General features: G+C 40.8%; 2 protein-coding genes across 8 annotated transcripts in view; one reads left to right on the top strand and one right to left on the bottom strand.

The window, feature by feature from the left end:
• The window catches only part of Gpm6b (glycoprotein M6B), a 135,001-nt gene extending 127,079 nt beyond the window's left edge, over positions 1-7,922 (top strand). For 3 of the 5 annotated variants that reach the window (XM_070040851.1, XM_070040848.1, XM_070040850.1), the window contains 3 exons: positions 229-302; positions 2,023-2,088; positions 5,149-7,922. In XM_070040851.1, the coding sequence (XP_069896952.1) occupies positions 229-302; positions 2,023-2,088; positions 5,149-5,298 (290 nt within the window). In that variant the 3' untranslated portion in view covers positions 5,299-7,922. Of the gene's footprint in view, positions 1-228; positions 303-2,022; positions 2,089-3,615; positions 4,801-5,148 lie in introns of those variants that run through there. The other 2 variants (XM_070040849.1, XM_070040852.1) reach the window with 1 other exon arrangement.
• Positions 7,923-9,372: 1,450 nt separating this feature from the next.
• Positions 9,373-24,833, bottom strand: part of Ofd1 (OFD1 centriole and centriolar satellite protein) — a 37,491-nt gene continuing 22,030 nt past the window's right edge. For all 3 annotated transcript variants that reach the window (XM_070040855.1, XM_070040853.1, XM_070040854.1), the window contains 10 exons: positions 22,680-22,810; positions 22,024-22,135; positions 18,874-19,473; positions 18,010-18,121; positions 16,596-16,696; positions 15,275-15,394; positions 11,574-11,731; positions 10,610-10,762; positions 10,079-10,134; positions 9,373-9,508 (listed from right to left, as the gene is read on the bottom strand). In XM_070040855.1, the coding sequence (XP_069896956.1) occupies positions 9,460-9,508; positions 10,079-10,134; positions 10,610-10,762; positions 11,574-11,731; positions 15,275-15,394; positions 16,596-16,696; positions 18,010-18,121; positions 18,874-19,473; positions 22,024-22,135; positions 22,680-22,810 (1,592 nt within the window). In that variant the 3' untranslated portion in view covers positions 9,373-9,459. The remainder of the gene's footprint in view (positions 9,509-10,078; positions 10,135-10,609; positions 10,763-11,573; positions 11,732-15,274; positions 15,395-16,595; positions 16,697-18,009; positions 18,122-18,873; positions 19,474-22,023; positions 22,136-22,679; positions 22,811-24,833) is intronic.

Here is a 24,833-nt window from a genome sequence, read left to right on the forward strand (position 1 = left end):
GCAGAGTTATAGTGAAAGACCCCGGCCTCTGGGTAAGAAGATATTCCTGTTTTTACTATTTACCTTATTGTCTAAATGGCTTATTCTTTATTCCTAAATGACTGCTTTGCAGACAGCAGATACTCCAATTATTAAATGAGGAATGCAGTACTTTTAACTAACAAACAAAAAAAGAACCCCCCCCCCAATCAACCTTGCACTCACATTCTGTTGGGATTTCCTTTGCAGGTATCATCCCTTGGAATGCTTTCCCAGGAAAAATATGTGGCTCGGCTCTGGAGAACATCTGTAACACAAATGAGGTAAAGCTGTCATGGTTCTAGTCTCCTGACTTAGATGGAGAAAAAGGGTTCTCTTGGCTTGGATTGTCCAAAGGCTTTATGTAAACTCTTCATTGAATTCTATGTGGTCATTGTTGTTCATTTTCCACTTACAAAAATGGTCATATTGCCAGGGGTGGTGGCTCACACCTGTAATCCTAGCTATTCAAGAAGCCAAGGTCTGAGGATCACAGTTCAAAGCCAGCCATGGTAGGAAAGTCAGTGTGACTCTTATGTCCAATTAACTACCAGAAAACTGGAAGTGGTGCTGTGGCTCAAGTGCTGGAGCGTTGCCTTGAGCTGCAGAGTTGAACACAGTGCTCAGGCCCCATGACGGACAGGAAAAAAAAAAGTCATATAATCCAGTCAACTAGGTGAGTTTTTCCTTAGAGCAAAAATTTAGGAGGGATCTTGTACCTATCAATCTGAGAGTCAATGCTTTTTGCCTTTCACAAAGTTTCTCAAACATTTCTCACAGAAAACTGGAAAAGATTCCCCTGAATTTGTACATATTCCAAAGTTTTAATAAGAGGTCACAGTCAGGTGGTACATACCTATAATCCTAGCAGTCAGGAGGCAGAGATAAGAGGAACATAAGTTGGAGGACAGGCGGGGATACATAGCGAGACCCAATATCAAAAGGCCAAAAGCTGATGATAGCTCATGGGCATGGTGTCTGGCTTGCATGCATAAGGCCATGGATTTGATGCTTGTGCTCCAGAACATCTTGCAGGTTTTTTCCCTCCATTTCTCAGTCGTCCTTAATTGGCAATATATGCTAACACTTTGATTTAGACTCTCTTGACCTTCTGGTATTCTTCAGTTGTGGGCGTACAACCGTTTATCAAACAAAACTATTTTTTAAATTTACTTTATTGTTATGATAGAGGTGATGTTGAGAAGGGTTACAATTGCATGAGTCAGGTAATGAGTACATTCCCTTTCGTACAGTGTCTTCTGTTCCCTCACTCTCTCCCAGTCCCTCCCTCCCATCTCCACCCACAAGTTGTATAGTTCATTTCTATACCAGGAAGTCTTAATTTCCAGTGTCCAGTGTCCAGTGAGCTTCACTGCTGCCCTTTTCCCCTCAACTTCTGTGCCTTTCCCTTCCTCCCAGAGATAGACCCACGAATGAACCACACAGGAAGAAAAGCAAACAGAACCACCACCAACAATGGAAAAGACATCTCTTGTCTCCATATCTTGGGGATCATTTTGACATATGTATATACATATATAATTTTATATAACTATAAAGAGGCACATAGGCATTGCGCCTTTGCGAACAAAATTCTTAAGTATACTGGCAGGCACTATGCCTATTTCAGGAGGTACTGATGTGTGTTTGGAAAGCACCAAGTGACAAACATGATTGGCCCTTCCGCTATGTGGCTTGTCAATGTGTATATCCATGCAACATGGGTCAAAGCAGAATCTCTTAACCTCAGTCACACTCTGTCGTCATCAGGGGAGGTTTCACTTATTGTTGAGATTCCATTGTTCTAGGTGCAGCTTGGACAGCGGGAAAAATGTAAGGGTAGCCAGGTGATTCCAGTGTGCAACCAGCAGTCTACAGGAACGAAGGTGTGAGCACAGCCTCTCAGAGCCGCTGCTGAGGACGAAGCAGCACTTCTGAGTGCATGTAGACAATTCTGTTCCACAGCCAATGCTCACGCTTGTGCCCTGTGTCATTCTTTCCTAGTTCTACATGTCCTACCACCTGTTCATTGTGGCCTGTGCTGGAGCTGGTGCCACCGTTATTGCCCTGGTGAGTAACCATCCCTCCACTACTCTAGTCTAGCTCCTCTCCTCCCCCAAGCCTCCAAATGACAGATTTCCCTTCCAGCCTATATCAGCCTCCTGAAGCAACAGATCCGTGCGCTCAGCGGGGGGTAACCATCACCTGTGTAAACTTACCACACGTCTAGTTTGCAAGAAGCAGTAGTGGCTGTCTTGGCACTTATGAGAAGTGATATAATTTGGCCTCTGCAAAGAAGAGAGGGTATCAACACCTGGAATTGCATTTTTAGCATTTAGTTTCATGACTTCATTCATGGACAGATGTTCACAGGAGGTACTGACCATTTCTTCACCAGAAAGTCTTAATCTCCAAATAGAAACATGCATACTTCTATGTATGCATGTGTACATATATAGTTGATCTCATTATGCATGGTAGTTATGTTCTATAGTCACTTTGAACTCCAAAGTGTATATATTGAATGAATTTTTCCTAGGAGTAATAGAGGACAGGGTTTCTTAAAGTTCCTGGTCACATCACTTTTGCTAATCTGTCAGTACATAACATTGTTTTATATGTGTTTCAGTAGGAAAACCTTATTTATATATAGCATCAATCCATTACTATTGAATTCACTGTCACTGTTGCCTGAATGAGGTTTTCCTAACACACATGTTATTTCTGCACGGTATAGCACAGCTTTCTTGTAAGCTGCCTTAGTAAAACCAACAAAACATACAAAAGTGGCACTAAACAAATACCTCTAGAAGGACACTTGTTTACTTGTTCATAGCCTGAGAGCTGAATAAAAAGGCAGAGCACTGCCTTATGCAATCTCAGCTGGGAGCATGCACACTAATTGCTCTGTATGGGCTCACTAATGGCTGAGAAAGTGCTTCAAGTATCCATTTGGTTGTTATAGATACATTTTTAGCAAGCAGGCAAATTTGAAATCTGGACATAATGAGAATCAACTGTGTAAACACAGATTGTGTATGTGTGTTTGTGTGTGTGTGTGTGAGAGAGAGAGAGAGAGATGTGGGTGAGCTTGGTTTGTGATTTGAAGAAAACCCAGCAAGATTGGTAGAGCAAGGGGGAGTTCCCTTGGAAATGAGTCATTTCCAGTTTTCCTCATTATTATTCCTTCCCATGACAGGGGTTCCCGAAAACCCTTGTTTTCTTGGCGGAGCAATAGACAGGGAAGAGAATGAATTGCTGCTGAGCAGGCAGATTGGGAAAGATGAGGGGAAATAAGGCACTGAGCTTCATCATTCTCCTGCTGCTTGACCCAGCTCTCCCATCGTATCCTTGAAACACATCCAAGCCTTCTTAATAAGCTGACGGCAGAACCAGGGACTCACATCATAGACGTGTGATCAGAAAGAAGTGCGTGTGTGCCGCATGTAAAAATCATTGGTTGTGCCTGGAAGTGGGGGAAAAGAAAGGCCCCAGACTGTGTATGAGCTGGCACCCATCCCTGCCCCAGCATAGAGTGTCGTGACAGGGGCCTTCACTGCCTGTATCTTACTGTCCTGTTTTGTTCTCTTCCACCAGCTGATCTACATGATGGCTACCACATATAACTATGCGGTTTTGAAGTTTAAGAGTCGGGAAGATTGCTGCACTAAGTTTTAAATTGCATAAGGCCAATAAGGAGCTTTAGCGAGCTCTCCTCTATAGCATGAATATCACTGACCCCTCCAGACTAAAACAGTCTAGGTTTTCTGCAGTGTGGTTACAGTAATGTGTAAATAGCTTCAGTTAACTCCTTTTGCATGGTAGAATAATATTACTTACTGTACATGAATTATGAGCACGAGATCTGGCTATTTCCACATTTTGAAAAGAATTCAGTTATTTACTGACATTGGTGCGCATCCTTTGAGAAATAATTTTCTTGAACTTTGAGCAGTATCTCCAAGGGAAGTATTAATGCTTTGGCATACCTGCATTTTCCGTTAGTTCTTGCTTGCTTGACAACTGGCTTTAATGATGAAAAGGAAAACAAAGTGCTGAAGAGAAAAATGGAAGAGAACTGTTTTAATGTGGATTGCATTTTGTCAGACTCTCTTTCTAGGAAATAGTTCACAAATGAGACTTTCAGTTTGATTTAAAACAATTATGATCACGATTCACTACTAAATAAATGTCCCCTCAAATAAACTAGATATGAAGAAAAAGAAGGGTATCATCCCTGATTTCCTTTAGAACCCACAAGTTGGTAACTTTAAGTTGTGTTTTGGTGAGTAGTAACTGTTTTTTTTATCATAGTGAGTTCTCAAATTGCATGTATGAATTAAACGGCAAGAGAAATTGGGCCCGGATCTGAAGGTGTCTGCTATGTGGAGAAGGAAGTATGAAATGGAAAGAAATTGAGATATAGATTTATTTTGCAGGGAAAAAAAAGAAAATAAATGGGAAAGAAGTGTGTGCCACATCCACTGTAAAAGAAATAAGGAGTTTTACATTGTGTGAACTGAAATGACAGTTACAAAATGAAAAATGTAGTTTCACAACTACAAATATGTTAACGGAGCCTATGCATGCTTTGCTTAGTTCTTCATTTCAGTTTTGACATTCGTTTAATTTTTTTCTATGTTAACTATGTGGTTTTATAATTATTTACACAAAATAAATATTGTTCACAGTTTCAGGCCTTTGGGGAAATTGGTTTTTATCCACAGGTGGACAAGGTCTTTGTACTACATTTATTTACAATAAAACACAGTGTGTTTCTGAGCTCCTGCATCAATCTTTACCCTCAGAATGGTAAAAACAAAAACAAAAACAAAAACAACAAAACAAAAATCCACCATCTTGTATTTCATTTTTGCTTTTTCTTAACAATAACTTTGGCCATTTCCCCTCCCAAGTTCACTCTATTTGTGTACTAACTTTTCTTCAACCTTTTTAATATGAAGCAAATTGGTAGAGTATGCTCTGTGTCTGACCATTCTGCTAGCCCAATGAGTATTAATAGCAAATAACCCTTGGCCCCTTTGACAGTTGAGTCTGTCTAATCTAACTAGCAGCTCGCTTTGCCTTCTTACATGCTCACTAGCCATCATGCTCACCCTTCTTTTCCAGATCCACTTCCTCATGATACTGTCTTCTAACTGGGCTTACTTAAAGGATGCGAGCAAAATGCAGGCTTACCAGGATATCAAAGCAAAGGAAGAACAGGAACTGCAAGATATCCAGTCTCGGTCAAAAGAACAGCTCAATTCTTATACATAAATGTTTGCCAGAGTATTTCAGCCGACGAATTCACAGCTCTGACATATCATCAGACAGCTGCTCTGCAGTACAGATGTGTATCCCACCCAACTAACGTAGACGTACCACCATTTCCCTGTCTGTCTCAAGCTGCTGGGATGTATCTCTAGGGAAAAAACCTTTCCAGTGGGTAAATCTTTTTCTTTAGAACAAATATTGGAGGTTTCATGTTAGCCATTTTAAAAGGAAACACTTTGAAAAAAACGATGGTTTTCATCATTTGGGGCATGTGCACATTTATTGCTAGAGCAATGCTACTGAGCTAGGCCATGGGATACATGATACTTGATAGGGACCTGTGACATGCCAACATTCAAGTATGTGACAATAAATTTACATATGCCACCTGTCCTCAGATATGATCTATGTAAGAAATAAAATGAAATTGATGTGAGGTTCTATTTCTGACAGCTGACCTTGATTAAACTTCGGCCCAACAGAGAATGAGATTCTTTCAACTTGTATTTTTATTTTCTAATTTTTTAAGGTCCAGTCTGATTAATTTCCTGGGCCGAATCAGAAATTTAGTTTTGTCAATAATGCTAAAACAAACTGCTAAACTTACTACTGAAAAATCAGTTTTGTAATAGATTTCATTTTAACACAATGACGATGCCATTTTCATCACTCTTGTTGGGAAAATGTCAGCTCTGCCTTAATAAATATTTGCTTTAAATTTCTAAGAATTTATATTATAGCCAAACACCCACCCCCCTGAAAACCTTCACAGAATTTTGTTCCATATTTTTCTTAAGAAGTGTTACCTTATTAAAATGACCACCAATTCTTAAACCATTTTTAAGTGGTCTGGGTATGAGTTTACAGTTTTCATACCGACTATCTAAAACTTAACTGCAGATTGACCACAAACTTCTAACCTCCTACTTTTATAGACTTGAATACGTAAGTAACTTACATTAGGGTTGGTATTTATTTCATTGTTTTCTTAATTTCCTGGAATAATAATGTCTCATGTTCAGCAAGAAAACTGCTTGAGTTTAAGCCATTTGCAAAAGAAACTTGCCTTCTAAATCATTGTGTTCCAGAACATTAAGTGACTGTAGGTACTGGGTATTAGTGATGGTAAACTTTGTGTTGTTTTCTGAAATGATCCATATAATTGTGGGGGTGCATCAGTGCTTTTCAAAAGGGGCTGCATACTATAGGGTTAACTATGTATATTCATGTTAAGAGTTAACTTGTGGTTTGGCTGTTTCCTGGATTTTAAAACATATACACGTGCAGAAATGTATTCAAATGAAAGGAAGCATACCTTTATCAAGATGCTATTAAAATTGAACATCAAGTTAAATATTTCATTTGAATTTCTTTTTTGGTTAATGCCTAAAATGCCTATTTGGATTATTTTGAATTGGAAGAAGCTCTCTTCTGTGTAGAACAGTTGTTCCAAGTAGCTTAGTGTTTTGTTTTCCTGTTGCATGACAGACTTTAATATTTTTTCCAGCAGTTGAGGTGCTGTTGTAGTCCAGTGTTCTAGAAGAGGCAGTATCTAAAAAGCCTAATTTTACTTTTCTAATTCTGGTAGCTATTACCAAGAATTTTCAAAAGTTTTGTTGAAGTAGTCTAATATTTTTTATGTAAAGAGCATTAAATTTTGCTATGTATAAATTTTTGTAACCTAACAGTGAATCAATATTTTCTATCAGTGCCAAGGGCTTCCTGTAGTTCTATTCAAGTGTTACAATAAATATTTGTAGATAATAGTCAATACTTGTGTATGCTTATTTTAAAGATCTATTTAGGTGGAAATAGTTGTGGATGTACTAAGAGTAATGAAAATAAAATTATAGCTTCATTCGCTTGCCTTTTTACCATACATAAATCCTATCTTTCTCTGTTCTCAGTATGGTGTCATTTTTAAATACGCATAATCGGGATTTCATATTTGTATAGACATCTAGTCCATGAGAGTGCTACACATTTTATTCCTCACAAACGTCTCTAGTTTCAGTGAAAGCAATGAGAAAACATTGTAACCCAGCCGGCTATATTTTGCATAAAATGCCACTAGCCCATTAGAAATCTGGAAGAAGTATAGATTTTTTTTCTGACTTCTTTCTCCAATAAATAAAAGCCATCTACAGGATTAATACAAGGCTTAATCTTGGGTAAAGCAGAAACTTTGGGGAGCCTTAGAAAGAGCTCATATACTGTTGGCTGATTTTCAACCCCAAAGTATAAATGTCTAGTGCAAGATTTATCCAGAAATACAACAGAATGTTCTTCTAACACTTATTTCCTGAAGCAGCCAAACTAAATTTTTTAAATTTCCTTTTTTATTTTTTTAAAACTCCTCCTCTGTCAGGCGGATTGTGCATTTGGAGTTTTCTAACGTCTGACCTTTCTTTGTGAGGACCAGCCTTTCAGTATTGACACACTGACACTTCCAAAGGAGGTGCTGACTCTGGATCACTGCCCTTCGTCAGGCATGGCAGGAGAACAAGCAGGCGCCTAATTGCCATGTTATTTGTCTCATTACTTAGAACATTGTTTAAGTAGCATTTTATGCAATTTCAGAAGCCACATTAGTGTCCTAAATAAACTAAATAATGATTGGAAAAAAATCACAAGTGGTCTCTTTATTAACAATAATCCTACCATAAAATGTAGGAACCTGTGAAAGGCAGAGGTTTTTCCAGTTCCCCTTGTAAAACTCTTAGGAGATGAAAAGCCTGTCCGAGTTATAGGAAAGAGCCTACTGTTTTTAAAAACAACAAACAAAATGCTGTAGATGAATTCAGTAAAAATAAATACCAGGTGGGTGCTGGTGGCTCAAGCCTATAATCTTAGCTCCTCAGGAGGCTGAGATCTGAGGATCCTGGTTCAAAGCCATCCCAGGCAGTAAAGTCCACAAAATTTACCTACGATTAACCATGAGAAAGCTGGGAGTGGAGCTATGGCTCAAGTGGTAACAGTACTAGCCTTGAGCAAAAAATAAAATAAAATCTCAGGGACAACACTCGGGCCCTGAGTTCAAGCCCCAGAAACAGCACCAAAAGCAAAACCCAGAGATTCTACAGTAAAGACATTATCTCAGCCTATTCCTACTGCTGTAACAAAATACCTCTGATTGGCTTTTTTAAAATAAAGAACAGAAGTGTATTTCTTATGGTTTGGTTCAGGGACCCGTTGTGGGCCTGCTTCCACAATGGTACCTTGTTGTATCCTCCAAAGGAATGAATACTATGTCTTCAAATTGTGAGACAACAAAAAGGCCTAGCTAATTCCCTCCAACCTTTATCAAAGGTCATTAATCCTATTCAGGAGAGTTCTGCCCTTATGACTCAATTACTTCCTAGAGGTCCACTTCTTGATTTAATGTGATGATCAGTGGAGTTTAGGTCCAAACGCATGATGATTTTGAGGGACAATTTAAATCACCACAGGTGTTAAGATGACTATTTCTAGAGCTTAGAAAAATCTGTGTCTTTATGCGCAGGGAGAAAACATGAGAGTGCTAGAAGATGGCCTCCTGTTTTCCAAGTCATAGGCCAACTCTGAAGATAAAGGCACATTGCATAGACTTTCAAACTGTTGGCCTAGAGTTTGATCAGTAAGTTTTCATGATGCTTCCAGCATCAGAGTTTTTGCCTGTGAATACAGGACCAGTATAATGAATGAGAAAAAAATTTTCAGTCTTGGAGCTTGAACTCAGGGACTGGACACTGTCCCTGAGCTGTTTTTTGTTTTTGTTTTTTGTTGTTGTTGTTGTTTTTGCTCAAGGTTAGCATAGCATTCTACCACTTTGAGTCACAGCTCTAGTCCCAGTTTTGGAGTGGTTAATTGGAGACAAGTGTCTCATGGACTTTCCAGCCCGGGCTGGCTTCAAACCTTGATCTTCAGATCTCAGCCTCCTGAGTAGCTAGGATTATAGAAATGAGCAGCCAGTAGCCAGCTATGAATGAGAAATTCTACACTTGATCAAGTTACTCTGGGTTCATATAGCACCAAAATAAAATCATGTAAAAATCACACTCGAAGACACAGTTTTTTTTTTTTTTATTGAGAGTTTTGTCTGATTACAGGGAAACATTTAACAAGGAGTCCATGTTGTGTAACTTCTCATTGTTGTACACAAGAAGTTAGGCTGCCAACATGAGATTACCAGATGTCATCTGGCTCTTCCTCTTCCTGAGACATGCCTGTGAGACTAAATTACACAAACATTAGAAATTTCAAACATTCATGTCAAGCTGGAGATCTTCAGAATGTTCTCAATCTTTCCCTGGGGGATTTCTGCCCTGACATATAATTAGTATCAGGATCAGTTTCACAAGATCACAATGGACTTTTCTTAAGTCAGGTGTTTTTTCCTTTGCATCAGCCCAGGCTAGCCTCAAATTCATGATCATCCTCACTCAGGCATGCATCACCACACCCAATTTAGAAGGCAGTCATTTTGGCTGCTTCAATAATTTCTTAAAGGCAACCTCAAATGTTAGAACCATATGAGCAACAAATGTTTGCTTAAAGAACAGTGTTGGGGTGGGGCTGGGAAGGTGGCTCAGTGGTAGAGCGCTTGCCTTGCATGCATGAGGCACTGGGTGTTGATTCCTCAGCACCACATAAGCAAAAAGAAAAAAAAAGCCAGAAGTGGCGCTGTGGCTCAAGTGGTAGAGTGCTAGCCTTAAGCTGAAGAGCTGAGGGACAGCGCCTAGGCCCAGAGTTCAGGCCCCATGACCGACCAAAAAAAAAAAAGAACAGTTTTGGGAAACCATACCTCTCATCCTTGTCAGTAGATGGTAGTGTGTCTACTAGGGAGCATTCTCCAGATATCTAATAGGAAGATGGAAGAAGAATTTTGGAATCGAGTTAATTTTTTGAAACACTGATTTCTCTAAGAACTATCTTTTAAATATATAGGCAATATGAGTCTTAGCATGACTTTTTACTGTGAAATTTTAGAAAAACACCTCAAAGTAAAGTATACATTTTTCAACACCCATAATTCAGATTTAGAAAAAGCATCTTACAATTACTGCATTCATTATCCAATGACAGATGATCATTTCCGGTTTGAATAAGATATCTCAACTTATATAAACTCACACAAATCAACATGTCTTCACCTTTTTGCCCAAGTCAACATGGTGAAATTTTGTTGAAATATTTAAAAGATTTGAGATTCTATGTTAAGTACACATTTTCTATGTTTCTAATTTTTGTCTTTAACAAAGAAGACAGAATATAAACCACTGCTCCTCCACTCCTCTGTTATCTATAGAACACGCCCTGTCAATAGAATAGGAACCTTATTTGCAGATGCTTGTTCTCGTTGCTGCTGGATGACTCTCATGTACTTCTCTAAAGGATTTTCTTCCTGAGCTGATTCGTCGCTCACTTCTTCAACACTTGTTTTTAGTTCTTTTTCCATTTCCAGCTTCAGTGATTCTTCAATCATCCTCTATAAAATAGATAATATACAAATAGGCTTTAAAAGTTTGCCAAGCACTGGTAGCTCACGCCTTTAATTCTAGCTACTCAGGCAGGACACTTCAGAGCTGAGGATCATAGTTTGAAGCCCGCCTGGGCAATAAAGTCGTTGAGACTCTTATCTCCAATGAACAACCAAAAAGATGGAAATGGAGCTGTGGCTCAAGTAGTAGAGCACTAGCCTTGAAAGCTGAGGGACAAACGCCCAGGATCTGAGTTCAAGCCCCAGGACCAGCACACATACACAAAAAGCTTTTCAATGTTTAAGAAACATATTAATAGAATTACAATTTGTGTGCTAGAGAAATACACACATATGTATTCAAAATGAAGCCACTGATACTACCAATGAGACAAACATGTCATCTCAAGAAAGGAAGTCATTAACTTGCCTCAAATGTCCTATGCACTGAGACCCAAACCAGTAAGGAATCTGAGAACTTTCATGTAGCATGTTAAGTGGCAGAATAATTCAGGGCATGGAAGGCAAGAAAAAAAATTACAGTATAGGAAGAAGGAAGGCAGTATGTGTTCCTGGAAGCAGGGAAATGTTAAAGCAAAGCCCAGTCTGCCTTCTTTGTAAGGATTAAGTGAGAATGCATGTCCAGGTGCTTTCACTTTCTTCTGCTAGAAGACAAAGTGAGGCCAGGGATGTTTCCACAGTTGCCTGCCACTTCTCTGCCCTTGGGACACTATTGATGCATCTTCTTGAGCTCAAGGAACCTTCTGAAGGCATCCAATGGAGAACCTAGTACAGAGACTTAAGTCACACATATTATTACCCTCTCCTGATCCAGTTTTTCTAGCTCTCTTCGTTCTCTTTCTAGAGCTTCTTGCCGGTCACTCATCCTTCTTTCATCTCTCTGCTTTAGTTCTTTTACATGTTGGTCCCACGTGTTTTCTTCTTCGCTTTGCTTTCCATACTCTTTCTGATCTACATCTAATAAGACAGAAAACAGGGTGAAGAGCTTCCAGCATCAGGTATATTTTTTTCCTCACTTAATACAGGAGAGGTTGGTAGGCAGACCACTTGATTTTTCACTGATTCTGGTGACCTGTTTCAAGCTTCCCTGTCACTGTTATTCTCTTCAAGCTCCTAGTCCCACTTGTGGCAATGCACCTTATACTTTTCACCTTATACTTTTTACTTTCTTGAGACCAAAACAAGTCAGCAGGAATCACGCCCAACTATCCTCACTCTACGCTATGTTCTCTGTACTTACTGATCTCTCCCCAGCTTCGTGGAGTTCTGCTGTGCTTGATTACAATGTCTTCCCTATCTTTGGGATTCTGATTGAACTATTATCCGTTTATTTTACACAGCAGTTTCATAACTTTTCCTTCTGAAAAGGGCTCAAGTCTCCTCATCCCATCCTGTTGCTATTCATTCTGTGTTTCCTCCACACTGATGGTGACCCTTCCTGGGGTTTTAGTGATCATCTTGATCTGAATCATTCCCTCACCTTTTAAAAAATCTCAATCAGCTGGGCGCTGGTGGCTCACATGTGTAATCCTAGCTACTCAGGAGGCTGAGATCTGAGGATCACAGTTCAAAGCCAGCCAGGTAGGAAAAGTCTGCGAGACTCTTATCTCCAATAAACCACTCAGAAAACCACAAGTGGCACTGTGGCTCAAGTGGTAGAGTGCTAGCCTTGAGCTGAAGAGCTGAGGGACAGCGCCCAGGCCCAGAATTCAAGCCCCACGACTGACAAAAAAACAAGTATCCATCGCTCTCCCTAGCACCATATCCATGTTTCGATGGGCTCCCTATCATCAGCATGCGGAAACGCCACAGTGCAGCTTCATCCCTTAAGTTCTATCAATCCTTTCAGCAAGCTCCTTCTAGGCAATGGTGGTACATGCCTGTGCCTCCAGCTACTCGGGAGGCTGAGGCAGAAGGATTGCCTGAGAACTTGTCTTTAAAAAAAAGAAAAGAAAAAGATCATTTTTGTTTTTGTCGTTTCCTATTCTATAACCACTCAGCCACCGGGGCTGGCTGCATGTTTGAGCATCTCATCTTGCTGGTGCAGAGAGGCTTCTGGTCCCCATTTCCCTGGATTGCTGAATAAGGAAGTCAATGCTCCAGCAACCTGGCCATCGGCTCTATGCATTTCCGTCAGGGACACTGTGGATTCGTGGAACAGTGAGTCTCATCTGGTATCGTCCAACCCCCACAGTGGTTCAGGGTCTGAGAATCTATCTTTCTCCTTCCAAACTGATTGCCTGACTTTAGCCATGGTCTTTTGCTTTGCACCTTCACTGGCTTCTTAACCTGAGCTGCACCCTTCCTTCTTCCTCTCCCACCAAACCCAAATGCTGATGTTCCAGACCCAGTTTAAATGCCACTCCTGATTCCCCAACTGACAAGTAAGCACTGTCTAGCATGTGCTTTTCAAAACTCTCAGGTATACTTCATTTCTCCTACTTCTTCTGGACAAGGCCTTTGTTTTTTTGTTTCTGTTTTGTTTTTGTCAGTCATGGGCCTGAACTCTGGGTCTGGGCGCTGTCCCTCAGCTCTTCAGCTCAAGGCTAGCGCTCTACCACTTAAGCCACAGTGCCACTTCCGGCTTTTTCCTTTTTGCTTATGTGGTGCTGAGGAATCAAACCCAGGGCCTCATTCATACAAGGCAAGCATCTACCACTGAGCCACCTTCCCAGCCCCCCAAGGCCTATGTTTTAAGTACCTACCTATCCCCCTGTAGCTCTTGGTATAGGTCCCTATACCTTAAATGTTTAATTAACTCTCGGGCCCCCAGATGACAACACTGGCCTTTCTCTTTCTACTCTAGCCTGTCCCGAGCAAAGCCAATAAAGCAGAGAAATCCATAGGCTCACCAGAGCTTTTTATCAGCAGGAGGAAAGGTGACTTCCACAGGTAGAAATGTACTATCTGCCTTGCTGGTGAAGGAAGGGCACTCCTGGATGGTATCCCTTCCTTAGGAGGAATAGCAGCCTCAAAATAGGGGTGGGAGAGCAGGGGGGGAGGAGAAGGGAGGAGGCTTCTCTTTGGTCCTGGTACATATTATGTAGCTATGAGTAGCACACAGAAACCTCTATGATGCAAGTCCAGAAGCATGCGTGTTGGGTACCCCAGACACCAGTTATGAGCTAGACAGCGTTATTACAATGTATACTCTATCTGGAGGCAGACTGCCTAGCTCTTCACTGATTTCCCTAATCTACTGTCAGTTTGGTTCCTTCACTCAGTTCTGAGAAGGTGGACACTGCCCTTGCTCAACTGGGGCAGTGCCTCTCCCCTGAGGGCCTTGGAGATGGCCCCTACATGCAAGACCTTCCATAAAGACAGAAGTGTGTATGCTGTAGCCCTGCCCCCTAGGAAAGCACTCAGCAGCAAAGGCTCTTAGTTAAATCTGGTTAAGTGAATGCTTTCCAAAGCACATTTATCCTGGAGTCAGCAAAGTTAACCTATCCTCATAAAACCTCTTGCTTCTTCCAGTAATTCCACACGTTCCTGAGTACTGTGGGTTCAATTAAGAAACGGCTAACAAGAGGCTTTTAATATGTTTGGGGGATCATGTCCCCATGTTTGGGAGGGACTAAAGGTGGCTTTACTTGAGACTGTATTGCGAGTTTGTTGCTGGCCAAAGCTGGACCAAAGTACCAATCTCCTCCCAGCTCAGCTCCCTGCTCCCAGCTCCCACTACCACCAGAGAGGGATGTAGGTGAACTGGAGGAGAGGAAAGCAGCATGGACTGGACAGGAAAAGTCTGACGCCAAGTTTTCTTTCAGAGCTAACACGTGCCATCAACTTTTTTTGGTAAACTGAAATAGGTATGTGTTTGCTCATTTGTTTTGTTTCCATGTAGTACTGGGGCTTGAACTCAGAGCCTGGGCATAGTCCTTCAGCTGTTTGTTCAAGGTTGGTGCTTTACTACTTGAGCCACAGCTCCACTTCTGGCTTTTTGCTGATTAATTTGAGGTAAGAGTCTTATGGGACTTTCTTGCCTAGGCTAGCTTGGAACTCTAATCCTAGCTAGGATTACAGGTATGAGCCACCAGCGCCTGACTGAAATATAAAGTTTTACACAAAGGAAGCAAACAGAAAAAGATATTCACATTACGACAATGACATTAAAGATACAGAATGGGAGTTGGCCATTTTTTTCTGTGTTTCCCTCATTATTCCTCAAGATGATAAAGGTTCCTGGTAATAGACTGTGGAGAGAAGACTTAGGGATATGTATAATTGTTCTGTCAGATGCTGAACAAGAAAACTGTCTCAAAAAGGCAACTGGCAAGCTTCTCATCAGAAGTTTTCCTCAACAATAATTTTACATGTGTATATGGGGAGTTCTTTAGAAATGTCATTAACAATGGTTAACACCCCAAATCCAAGCCTTGGAATCTTGTATGCTCTAAAATGTCCTTCAGGGGATCCAATAGAAGGAATTTACAGAGCACACAGATTGGCATTTGAATGTATGGCTGTGCTGCATGCTCACTGAAAGGAAGTACCACTCACGTGGGTAGTGATATGGGCTGGGGCTGGATATTACAGCAGCTGCGGCGGCATCCATGGGAGGCATATCACCAGCAGGGTGGAACCCATCAGTTTCAAACTGCTTTGACCTGTTCTTTGCATCTACAGGAGGTAAGACAATTGTGCCATGAGTCCTTAGTAACAAGAGCAAGCAAAGGAAGAGCAGGGCAAGGGGTGGGGATCTAACCAGAGGGGATGGGAACTCAGCTCAGACAAGCTGGGCCTTTTCCTATAGGATTCCAGAACATTTCCAACTATTTGACAACATTATCACTTCTCAAGATATGCTTCTATTTTAGAAGATTACCTTCGTTCTCACAAGTCACTTCATTGCCCAGCAAGCAAAATCAAGCAAGGAAGAGAAAATAATTCACTTGGCTTGCTGATAAGTTATTTGAATTCACTTGAAACATCAATGATTAAAAAGTTAAAAAAGTCCTTTTACCTAGTGAGTTTAAAAGGCCACAACAACCTAAGCTTTCTCATTGAATTGTCCAAAACATGACATTTTCAGATTTGATGGTGAAGTTCACAAGGCTAAAAGATAGGTTATATGTGAATGTAAAGTTTTCTCTAGCAAGAAAGAGCCTCAGCAGCAATGTGGTGCACATCTGTTGCCCTTCCAGAATAGACTATGGGGTAAGACAGTCCAAGGCAGGACCAAAAAACCCAGCATATATGCAATTATTTCACTATTCTTTCACTGAGGACAGGGTTTTCTAAGTTTGAGTAATAAACAGAACCAGTCTAAAGAAAAATTACTTGTTTTATTTTAGTTCTTTTGCTGGTCATGAGGCTTTAACTCAGGGCCAGGGTGCCATCCCTGAGCTCTTTTGCTCAAGGCTATCCCTCTACCACTTTAAGCCACAGCTCCACTTCTTGTTTTCTGGTGGTTAATTGGAGATAAGAGTCTCATGGACTTTCCTGCACAGGCTGGCTTTGAACTGGGATTCTCAGATAAAAACCCCCTGAGTAGCTAGATTACAGGTGTGAGCCAATAGCACCCAGCAAAAAATTACTTATTTTAAATCTGAGATAATTCCAAACTTGGCAAATGAAGGATTTGTTGATGGGTTTGCCTGTAACTGAAATTGTGGGTCATCCTGAAAATTTTTAAACAGAGACTCAAAGGCACTCCTAAAAAACGAGATAATACATTGGCATATTTGGTCTATTACAAAATAAAAATACCACTATTGGTTAACTGTTTTGTTTATACGAATGGCTATGTTTCACCAAAAATAAGCTTTCTACATTTTCAGCTAATAAAAATCAGCTTACCAAATATTTATATTGAACTTACATTGGAAAGATGATTCAAATTCTTCATTATCATTAAAAGGTAGCTTGTTCAGGTTTGAAATTTCAATTTTGTCTTTAACTTCAATTTGTCTCTGATAAATACTAGATTGGAAAGACAAAATTCATGAATGGGAAGTGCTAAGAACATAAAAGCTGGAAAGCTTTTTTGTGGCTTAAGAAATACACATACAAAATTTCTTGTTCATTGGCTTGTACACAATGGCTCTGGGCCTAGGCTTGTGGCTGACTGGTAGAGTGCTTGGTCAGCACGTATGATGACCTGTGTTCCATCCCAGCAACACACACACACACACACACATACACACACACACACACACACACACACACACACACACACACACACACACACACACACACACAGTGCCCAATGCGTTAAGTGCTCACCAGGTACTGTATTTTACAATCCATGTTTACCCACCCCTACTTAGTGCTACTACTTAGCAAAGAATGCTTGTGCTCTCACTGTTATTTCTAGGAATTTAGATTTTCAATAAGTAAAAAAACTGTGTGTGTCTGCCAGTACCAGGGTCGAGAACCCAGGGTCTTACACTCTTACTGGGCTTTTTCACTCAGGGTTGGTGTTGCACTATTTGAGTTACACCTTCACTTCTGGCTTTCTGCTGGGTTAATTGTACATAAAAATGTCACAGACATTTTTGCCCGGGCTGATTCTGAACTGTGATCCTCAGACCTCAGGCCCCTGGGTAGCTAGCATTACAAGCATAAGCCAGCAGGGTTCTGCTTAAAAACATTAAAATAATAAATTCTGCTGGCCATTACATATGCCACAGCTCCAGCTGCAACGATCAGCCAGGCTGTGTATCAACGTGGGCTAGCTTGCCGTATCTGTGGCTCTAGCCTTTGCCTTTTGCTCTCTCAAAAGAATGCACAATATAAAAAACAAAGTTAAAGCCCTAGAACCATGATAGACACATGTGGCTGTTTTCAACTCTGTCTGGAGAAATATCGGGTATTCAGATGTGTGCCCTAGACCACTTCTCCCTTCTTCAACAATCACACTGCGGAAATCACTGTCATTTTTTAAAATTTGCTTCCATGATATACAAAGTAGAACCATATCTCTTTATATTTAAATGTCAAAACATTTCAAAAGTGACTTGGTAGCCATGTGTAAAGTCTTTCTAACTTTAAAAATAAACCCACTTTGGGTTGACAAATTTATACATTTGTTTATGATTACAAACAGAACCGATTTCAAGGCCTATAAAGATGTGGCTTAATAACATAGCATGTTGGCCACATCATTCAGATGATTTTCAAACATCACGTGATTTCACTATCTGTCACATGATCTTTAATATCACCTGAAACAACCAAAGTACAAAGTAGCCGTGACATGTTTCAACTGAAGCTCACCAGAAAATGGTACTTACTTGGCCTTCTGTTGCATAGGGCCCAAGTAGGGAGGGAAAGAGAAGCTATGCCTATCAGCAAGTGCTCTGTCAGGACAAAAACTGGGAGAAGCAGCCTGTGACTTAACCATACCTAAAGGGTAGAAGCAATCAGGACAAGAATATTAAAAATACATGGAGAAGATTAACAATGTAGTTTGCAAAAAGCTCTATTAGTTTAAAGACAAAATCTTTTTGTATTGGTGGTGGTAGTGGTGCTTAAACTCAGGGCCTCGGTGCTGTCCCTAAGTTTTTCTGCTCAAGGCTAGCACTCAACCACTATGAGCTGCAGCTCCAGTTCTGATTTTCTGGAGGTTAATTGGAGATAAGAGTCTCATGGACTTTCCTACCCTGGCTGGCTTTGAATCATGATCCTCAGATTTTCAGCCTGCAGAGTAGCTAGGATTACAGGCGTGAGCCGCTGGCATCCAGCTCAAAGACAAATTCTATCTACCCTACAGTATTGTGAGATCCACAAGTAGTAGTAGATTAAAGCACATAAATCTAACAATAAGGTAATGCTAACATGTCAAGGGAAAGCCTCTAATGTTCTCCAGACATGCCTACTTACTAAGCAAATACTACATCTTAAACCCTATATTCCCCTGATGTCTACAACCCTGTGACATGGAAGGAATGTCACTGTTGACCAGAAGGTGGCAGACTGGGATCAGCCACCAATGCTCAAAGCACCTGCCCCCCCTCCCCACACACACACATTGACTGCTATGTGAGCTCCACCCCTTTCTGTGGTCCAGGTGCTATATTCTCATTCAAAAGGTCTTGTGTGGACCAGGGCTGCTTACCTTCAAGAATATCCCACAAGCCTATGAATCAGTGACTTACCTTCCAGATACATTTCATGATCGAGGCTTCTTCTTGCTTTGGGAAAGGGCGTGGAGGAAAAATGTTTGGAGGAAGAGCTCCTGTGTAGCTGACACGACATACTGTCCATCAGTGCTCCCGACGTGTCACTCTTTTCCTCTTTAAGCATGTGCACCGGAGGGGGCTCAGGAGCCACATAGGCCTCTGTGAAAGCGTGCTTTTCCAGGGGACTGGGCGTGATGTGTCTGCACGTGTCTAGCAAGGGCAGAGACTGTGGACTCTTTGCTGGTGAGGGTGGGCTTCCAGGAATGTTTACAGCAGTTCTTCGTCGGTAATTTCTGTAAGCATCTTCCAAGCGTTCAGCTTCTTGCTCTAGCTCTCTTACCCTAGCCTTAGTATTGACTACAAACTCATTGTCAGAGTCAGGGGAACTACTTTCCTTCCCTGAAGGTGGATAACCTATAAGTTTTCCCATGAGGGCATTTGCTAGAGCCTTTCCATGTTCAAATGGCCTGAAGAGGAAACTGGTCCCTATATCACCATTGGGAGGCGGTGTGCTGTCATTCACAGGATGGTTCATCACAGACTGCTTTGGATTGCGGTATACTTCATTCTCGAGGGCTGCCCGTCACAAAAAGAACATTCAACAAATGATGAAAAAAGTCAGTGAATCAAATGTGCTTGCAAATCTACTTGTTTTTTTGAAAAGGGAAAGAAGGTAATGCAGATAAATTTGCCTGTTAAACCATTCCTGAAGTCACAGTAACAAGTATTGACCTTTACTGGCAGCTTATAGATAGATAGATAGATAGATAGATAGATAGATAGATAGATAGATAGATAGATAGATAGATAGATAGATAGATACACACACACACACACACACACACACACATACACACACACACATATATATCTTCCATTATGCATGATATAAGTTCACAAATGGTTATACATGATTTGGACATCCAAAAAGCTCTGAAAAATGAGAACTAATCTATAGTTTATTTGATGGAACATCTAACCAGATGAGCTTATTTGGTTAAAAAGCATAATCTGAATAGACATAGACCCCTATAGTCCCATCAGATGGATGTTCATGTATTTGACTGCAAAATGATAGATGTGTTTCAATAAAAGGGAAAAAAAACACCTCAATTCCCAGGGAGGTTGCAAAATTCATAGTTCATGGCTGACTTTCAGACCATACAGAGGACATTCTCACTGCACCCCTTTCTCAGCTAGGAGATAGAGGCTTACTGAGGCTCAGTGACATAGACTGCAAATCCTAGAGTTTCTGAGATTTCCTAACACAAAGTCACTGCACAAGCTAGATCCTCTCCTGCAACGCAGACCCTCTGGTACTAACAGACGGAAGCTTGCAATGGGCAGTGGATACATGCAGAAGGGTTCTAGCCTTGCTGAATTAATATTCGTGATGAAAGTCTGCTATGATTTCAGCTGCAGACAGTCTGGGAGAAGATGAGGAACAGGAAAATGTAGAGAGGAGGAGAGAGAAAAATGAAACTTATAACTAGGCTTTGGTGGCTCGTGCCTGAAATTTTAGCTACTTAGGAGGCCGAGATCTAAGGACTGTGGTTTAAAGCCAGCCCAGGTGAGAAGTACAAAATGTCATGTCAAAACCAGCTTTACAATGTCGGTGTGGGGGGGGGAGGGGGGTATAATTGGGTGGGGGGAGGGGGGTATAATTGGGTGGGGGGAGGGGGGAGGCGGAGAAGGGAGGTGAAGGGTAAACAAAGGAGGAGGCTGCAATGCTTGGTAAGAAATGTATGCATTATCCTGCCCATGTAATTGTAGCCCCTCTGTACAGTATGTTCTCAAATAAAATAAAATAAAATTAAAAAAAAATAAAAAAATAAAAAATTAAATGTGAAAAAAAAAAAAAAAAAAGCCAGCCCAAGCAAGAAAGTCTGTGAGACTCTGACCTCTACTTAGCTACCAAAGAGCTGGAAAGGAAGCTGTGGCTGAAGTGGTAAAGTGCTAGCCTTGATTGAAAAAGCTAATGAAAAATGTAAGGTCTGGAGCTCAAGCCCCAGTATCTGCGCGTGTGCGCACGCACACACGTACACACACGTGTACACACACACACATGCACACACGCGCACGCTTGTGCTAGTAGAAGAGAACAAGGGAGTGATGAAAAAAAGAGTACAGATGGGAACTAAAAAAGGCTCAGATCAAGAAAGTCTGGGGAATCAGATGAACTGACTCACATACACTCTGAATGGATAGCAACTGAAAAAGAAGGTATACTGCAATACATTCCTTGTGAAGTAGGAGGGGGCAAATAAATACTCATCAACCGTGAAGGCACAGTAATACATCCCCAGCAGCAACTATTTTTTTTAAATGCTGGTACTGGGCCTTAAACTCAGGGACTAGGCGCTGTCCCTGAGCTTTTATGCTCAAGTCTAGAGCCCTACCACTTGAGGCATAACTCCATTTCTGGTTTGGTGGCTAACTGGAGATAAGAGTCTCACAAACTTTCCTGCTTGGGCTGGATTTGAACTGTGGTCCTCAGATCTCAGCTTCCTGAGTAGCTGGGATTACACAGGTGAGTTACCAGTGTCTGGAGGAGCAGTAACTATTCTGTGAGTGTCACTTATGAACCAGGATGGAACCCATGACCCATCTCATTTAATCTTTGTCCACTATGGCCCGGTTGTTATTACTATACCCACTAAAAATGAGGAAATTGAGGCCAAGGGAAATTAAAGTATCATGCTTTGGAGTCCAAAATAAAAATAGGTCTCTAAATCCAACAGGAATGTTCGTTTCCCTAAGTCAACCTGTTTCTCTCACATATTTTTGCATCTGTCCGTCTGTTAAGGCATATATAAAAGTATTGACTGGACAGTCTTATTATTAGGATAACACAGGAAAAAGGGAAAGCTTAAGATGAATTTGCAGACTTCTGTATCATCATTATACCTCTGCAAATTGAGATACCCGCAAAAGCAATCACTTTACCCAATAACCCAGTTGGTATGCTTGAGATAAAAGTTTTATCTCTTGAACAGTACATACTTCTATGGCTTTCCCCCAGTATAAGAATCACTAGGTGATCAGTAAGTGACTATCATTACAATTCCACAAATGTCTGAAGCTTTACACACAGAGATATAGTTAAGGGTTAAAAATGTTTCTAACCTGTCTGAGTCTGTTTCAGTTGCAATTTTAAATCAGTAATCTGAAGAGTTAACCTCTTTACAGATGCATCATAATCTAATATCTGGGCCTTTAGCTGTGCAGAATGTTCGATCTGAAAAGATTCAGAGAAGAAATCATTGTAAAACAAATCTGAACTTGTTTCAAAAGGAAAACATTTTCTTATTGTGTTTATCCTCTTTTCTGTTTTACCAATACCAGTAATCAGTGGGTCTCCATTCAAAAACACAAACAACAACAACAACAAACAGAACAGACATTTTCATTACCTTTTTCATTCATAGAACAGCTACTTTTGGGTATGCAGGCAGCAATCAAAAAGATACAATGGACATTTTTAAGTCTCAGGATGAGAATTAAGAGACTAACGGTGGGTACTATCAGGTCCTCTGAAAAGATTATGTTTAAGTGAGGTTGCTCTCTGTTCAATATATTACTATTAAGAATATAATGCCATAGCATTACTACTTTATGTCAGCTCCTTAAAGAAGGAGCTCTGGGTATTAAAATAGATCTGTGTGGTCTGACTTGTGACAGGTTTGCCTATTCAAACCTGTATTTGAACAAGGATTGGGATACCTGTATACAAATAAGTATTTGACTGGAATGATCCTTGCAAGAGCAAAGAAAATACTCACTTCACTTTGTAGCAGCTTCTGGAGGGCTTGTTTCTGAGTTTTGAACTCCTTCTGCTCAAATGCCATGGTACTTTCGACTTTTTGTAACTCATTCTGTAAAACCAGAATCTCGGGAGATGGCTGAGCCATGCCTAAAATGTAAAAGGCCGAGTCATTATTAATCTTACATTGGCTTTTTTCACTTAACAAAAATAAACTAAAGAGACTTTACATGGTTTTGTATAATGAATCTTGTAACCATCAGGTTTTTGTTGTTGTTGTTGGTGGTGGTGGTGGTCATGGAACTTGAGCTTTTCAGCTCAAGTCTAGCACTCTACCACTTGAGCTGCAGTGCCACTTCTGATTTTCCAGTGCTTTATTGGAGATGAGTCTCATGGACTTTTCTGCCTGGGGCTGGCTCTGAACCGCGATCCTCAGATCTCAGCCTCCTGAGTAGTTAGGATCACAGGCGTGAGCCACCAGCGCCCGGCAACCCTCAGTTCTCTTAAATAGACTAAGCATACAGACCCGAAGACCAATGGAACAGAATAGAAGATCCAGAAATAAATCCACAGGCCTACAGCCAGCTGATATTCGACAAAGGAGCCAAAGACATACAATGGAAGAAACACAGCCTCTTCAACCGCTGGTGCTGGGAAAACTGGGCAGCCACATGCAGAAAACTAAAGTGGACCCCAGCCTATCACCATGCACCAACATCAACTCAAAATGGATTAAAGACCTTAACATTAAACCTGAATCTCTGAAACTACTGCAGGACAGAGTAGGAGAGACACTTGAACTAATAGGCACAGGAGGGAACTTCCTGAACAGAATCCCAGGGTCACAACAAGTTGAAGAGAGACTCGACAAATGGGACTACCTTAAAATAAAAAGCTTCTGCACAGATAAAGCTATCGCAACCAAGCTAGAAAGACAACCAACTAATTGGGAAAAAATATTTACCAGCAATATATCAGACAAGGGGTTAACATCCTGTATATACAGGGAACTCAAGAAACTAATCCCTCCCAAACCTAACAAACCAATTACTAAATGGGCAAGGGAACTAAAGAGGGACTTCTCAAATGAAGAAATAAAAATGGCAAAGAAACACATGAGGAAATGTTCATCATCCCTGGTGGTGAAGGAAATGCAAATAAAGACAACCCTGAGATACCACCTTACCCCAGTCAGAATGTCCCACATCCACAAATCAGCCAACGACAAATGCTGGAGGGGATGTGGAGAAAGAGGAACGCTATTACACTGCTGGTGGGAATGTACACTCATACAACCACTTTGGAAAGCAGTCTGGAGGGTCCTTAGAAAGCTAAAGATTGACCTCCCTTACGACCCTGGCATACCACTTCTAGGCATCTACCCTGAACAACAGGAACCAATATAGAAGGACATGTGCACCTCCATGTTTATTGCAGCACTGTTCGCAATAGCTAGGATATGGAAACAACCTAGATGCCCCACCACAGATGAATGGATCCAAAAATTGTGGTATCTATACACAATGGAATATTATGCAGCCATTAGAAATGACAAAATAATGGCATTTGCAGCGAAATGGATGGAGCTAGAAGGAATCATGTTGAGCGAGGTAAGCCAAGAGCGAAGAGACAAACAGTATATGGTCTCCCTGATAAGTGGATGCTAAATTCAAAATGTTAGGTGATATGACAAAACTAACAGGACTTAAGAAACAAAGAACTCCCACTCATCTGGTTGAACCACTACCAAATATCCCCATGCTGCTGATCACATATATGGTATATAACATGTGAGCACCGTTATATATTACAGACTGTGATAGACAATTTGCTCCAGGAAAGTTAGAATGAACTTGTGACTTTAAATGAGCATCATTATTCCACAATACTGTGAATTTCCGGAAATTAAGTAATCACTTAATCACAATCAAAAAAAAAAAAAAAAGAACCTTGGGGAAGGGAGGGAGGGAGGGGATGGTAGGGGGAAAACAATGGAGGGGGTAACAATGTTCAAGAGGAAGTGTACTCATTACCTCACTCATGTAACTGTAACCCTCTGTATAGTATCTTTACAATAAAAAATTAAAAAAAAAATAGACTAAGCATAATCCTGATTCCCAAAATTCAGAACAAAAGAGTTTAATACACATTACTGCCACTTCATTACTCATAA

This window comes from Dipodomys merriami, unplaced genomic scaffold (genome assembly GCF_024711535.1).
Source record: "Dipodomys merriami isolate MVZ:Mamm:240054 unplaced genomic scaffold, mDipMer1.0.p SCAF_3, whole genome shotgun sequence".
Lineage (NCBI taxonomy): Eukaryota > Metazoa > Chordata > Mammalia > Rodentia > Heteromyidae > Dipodomys > Dipodomys merriami.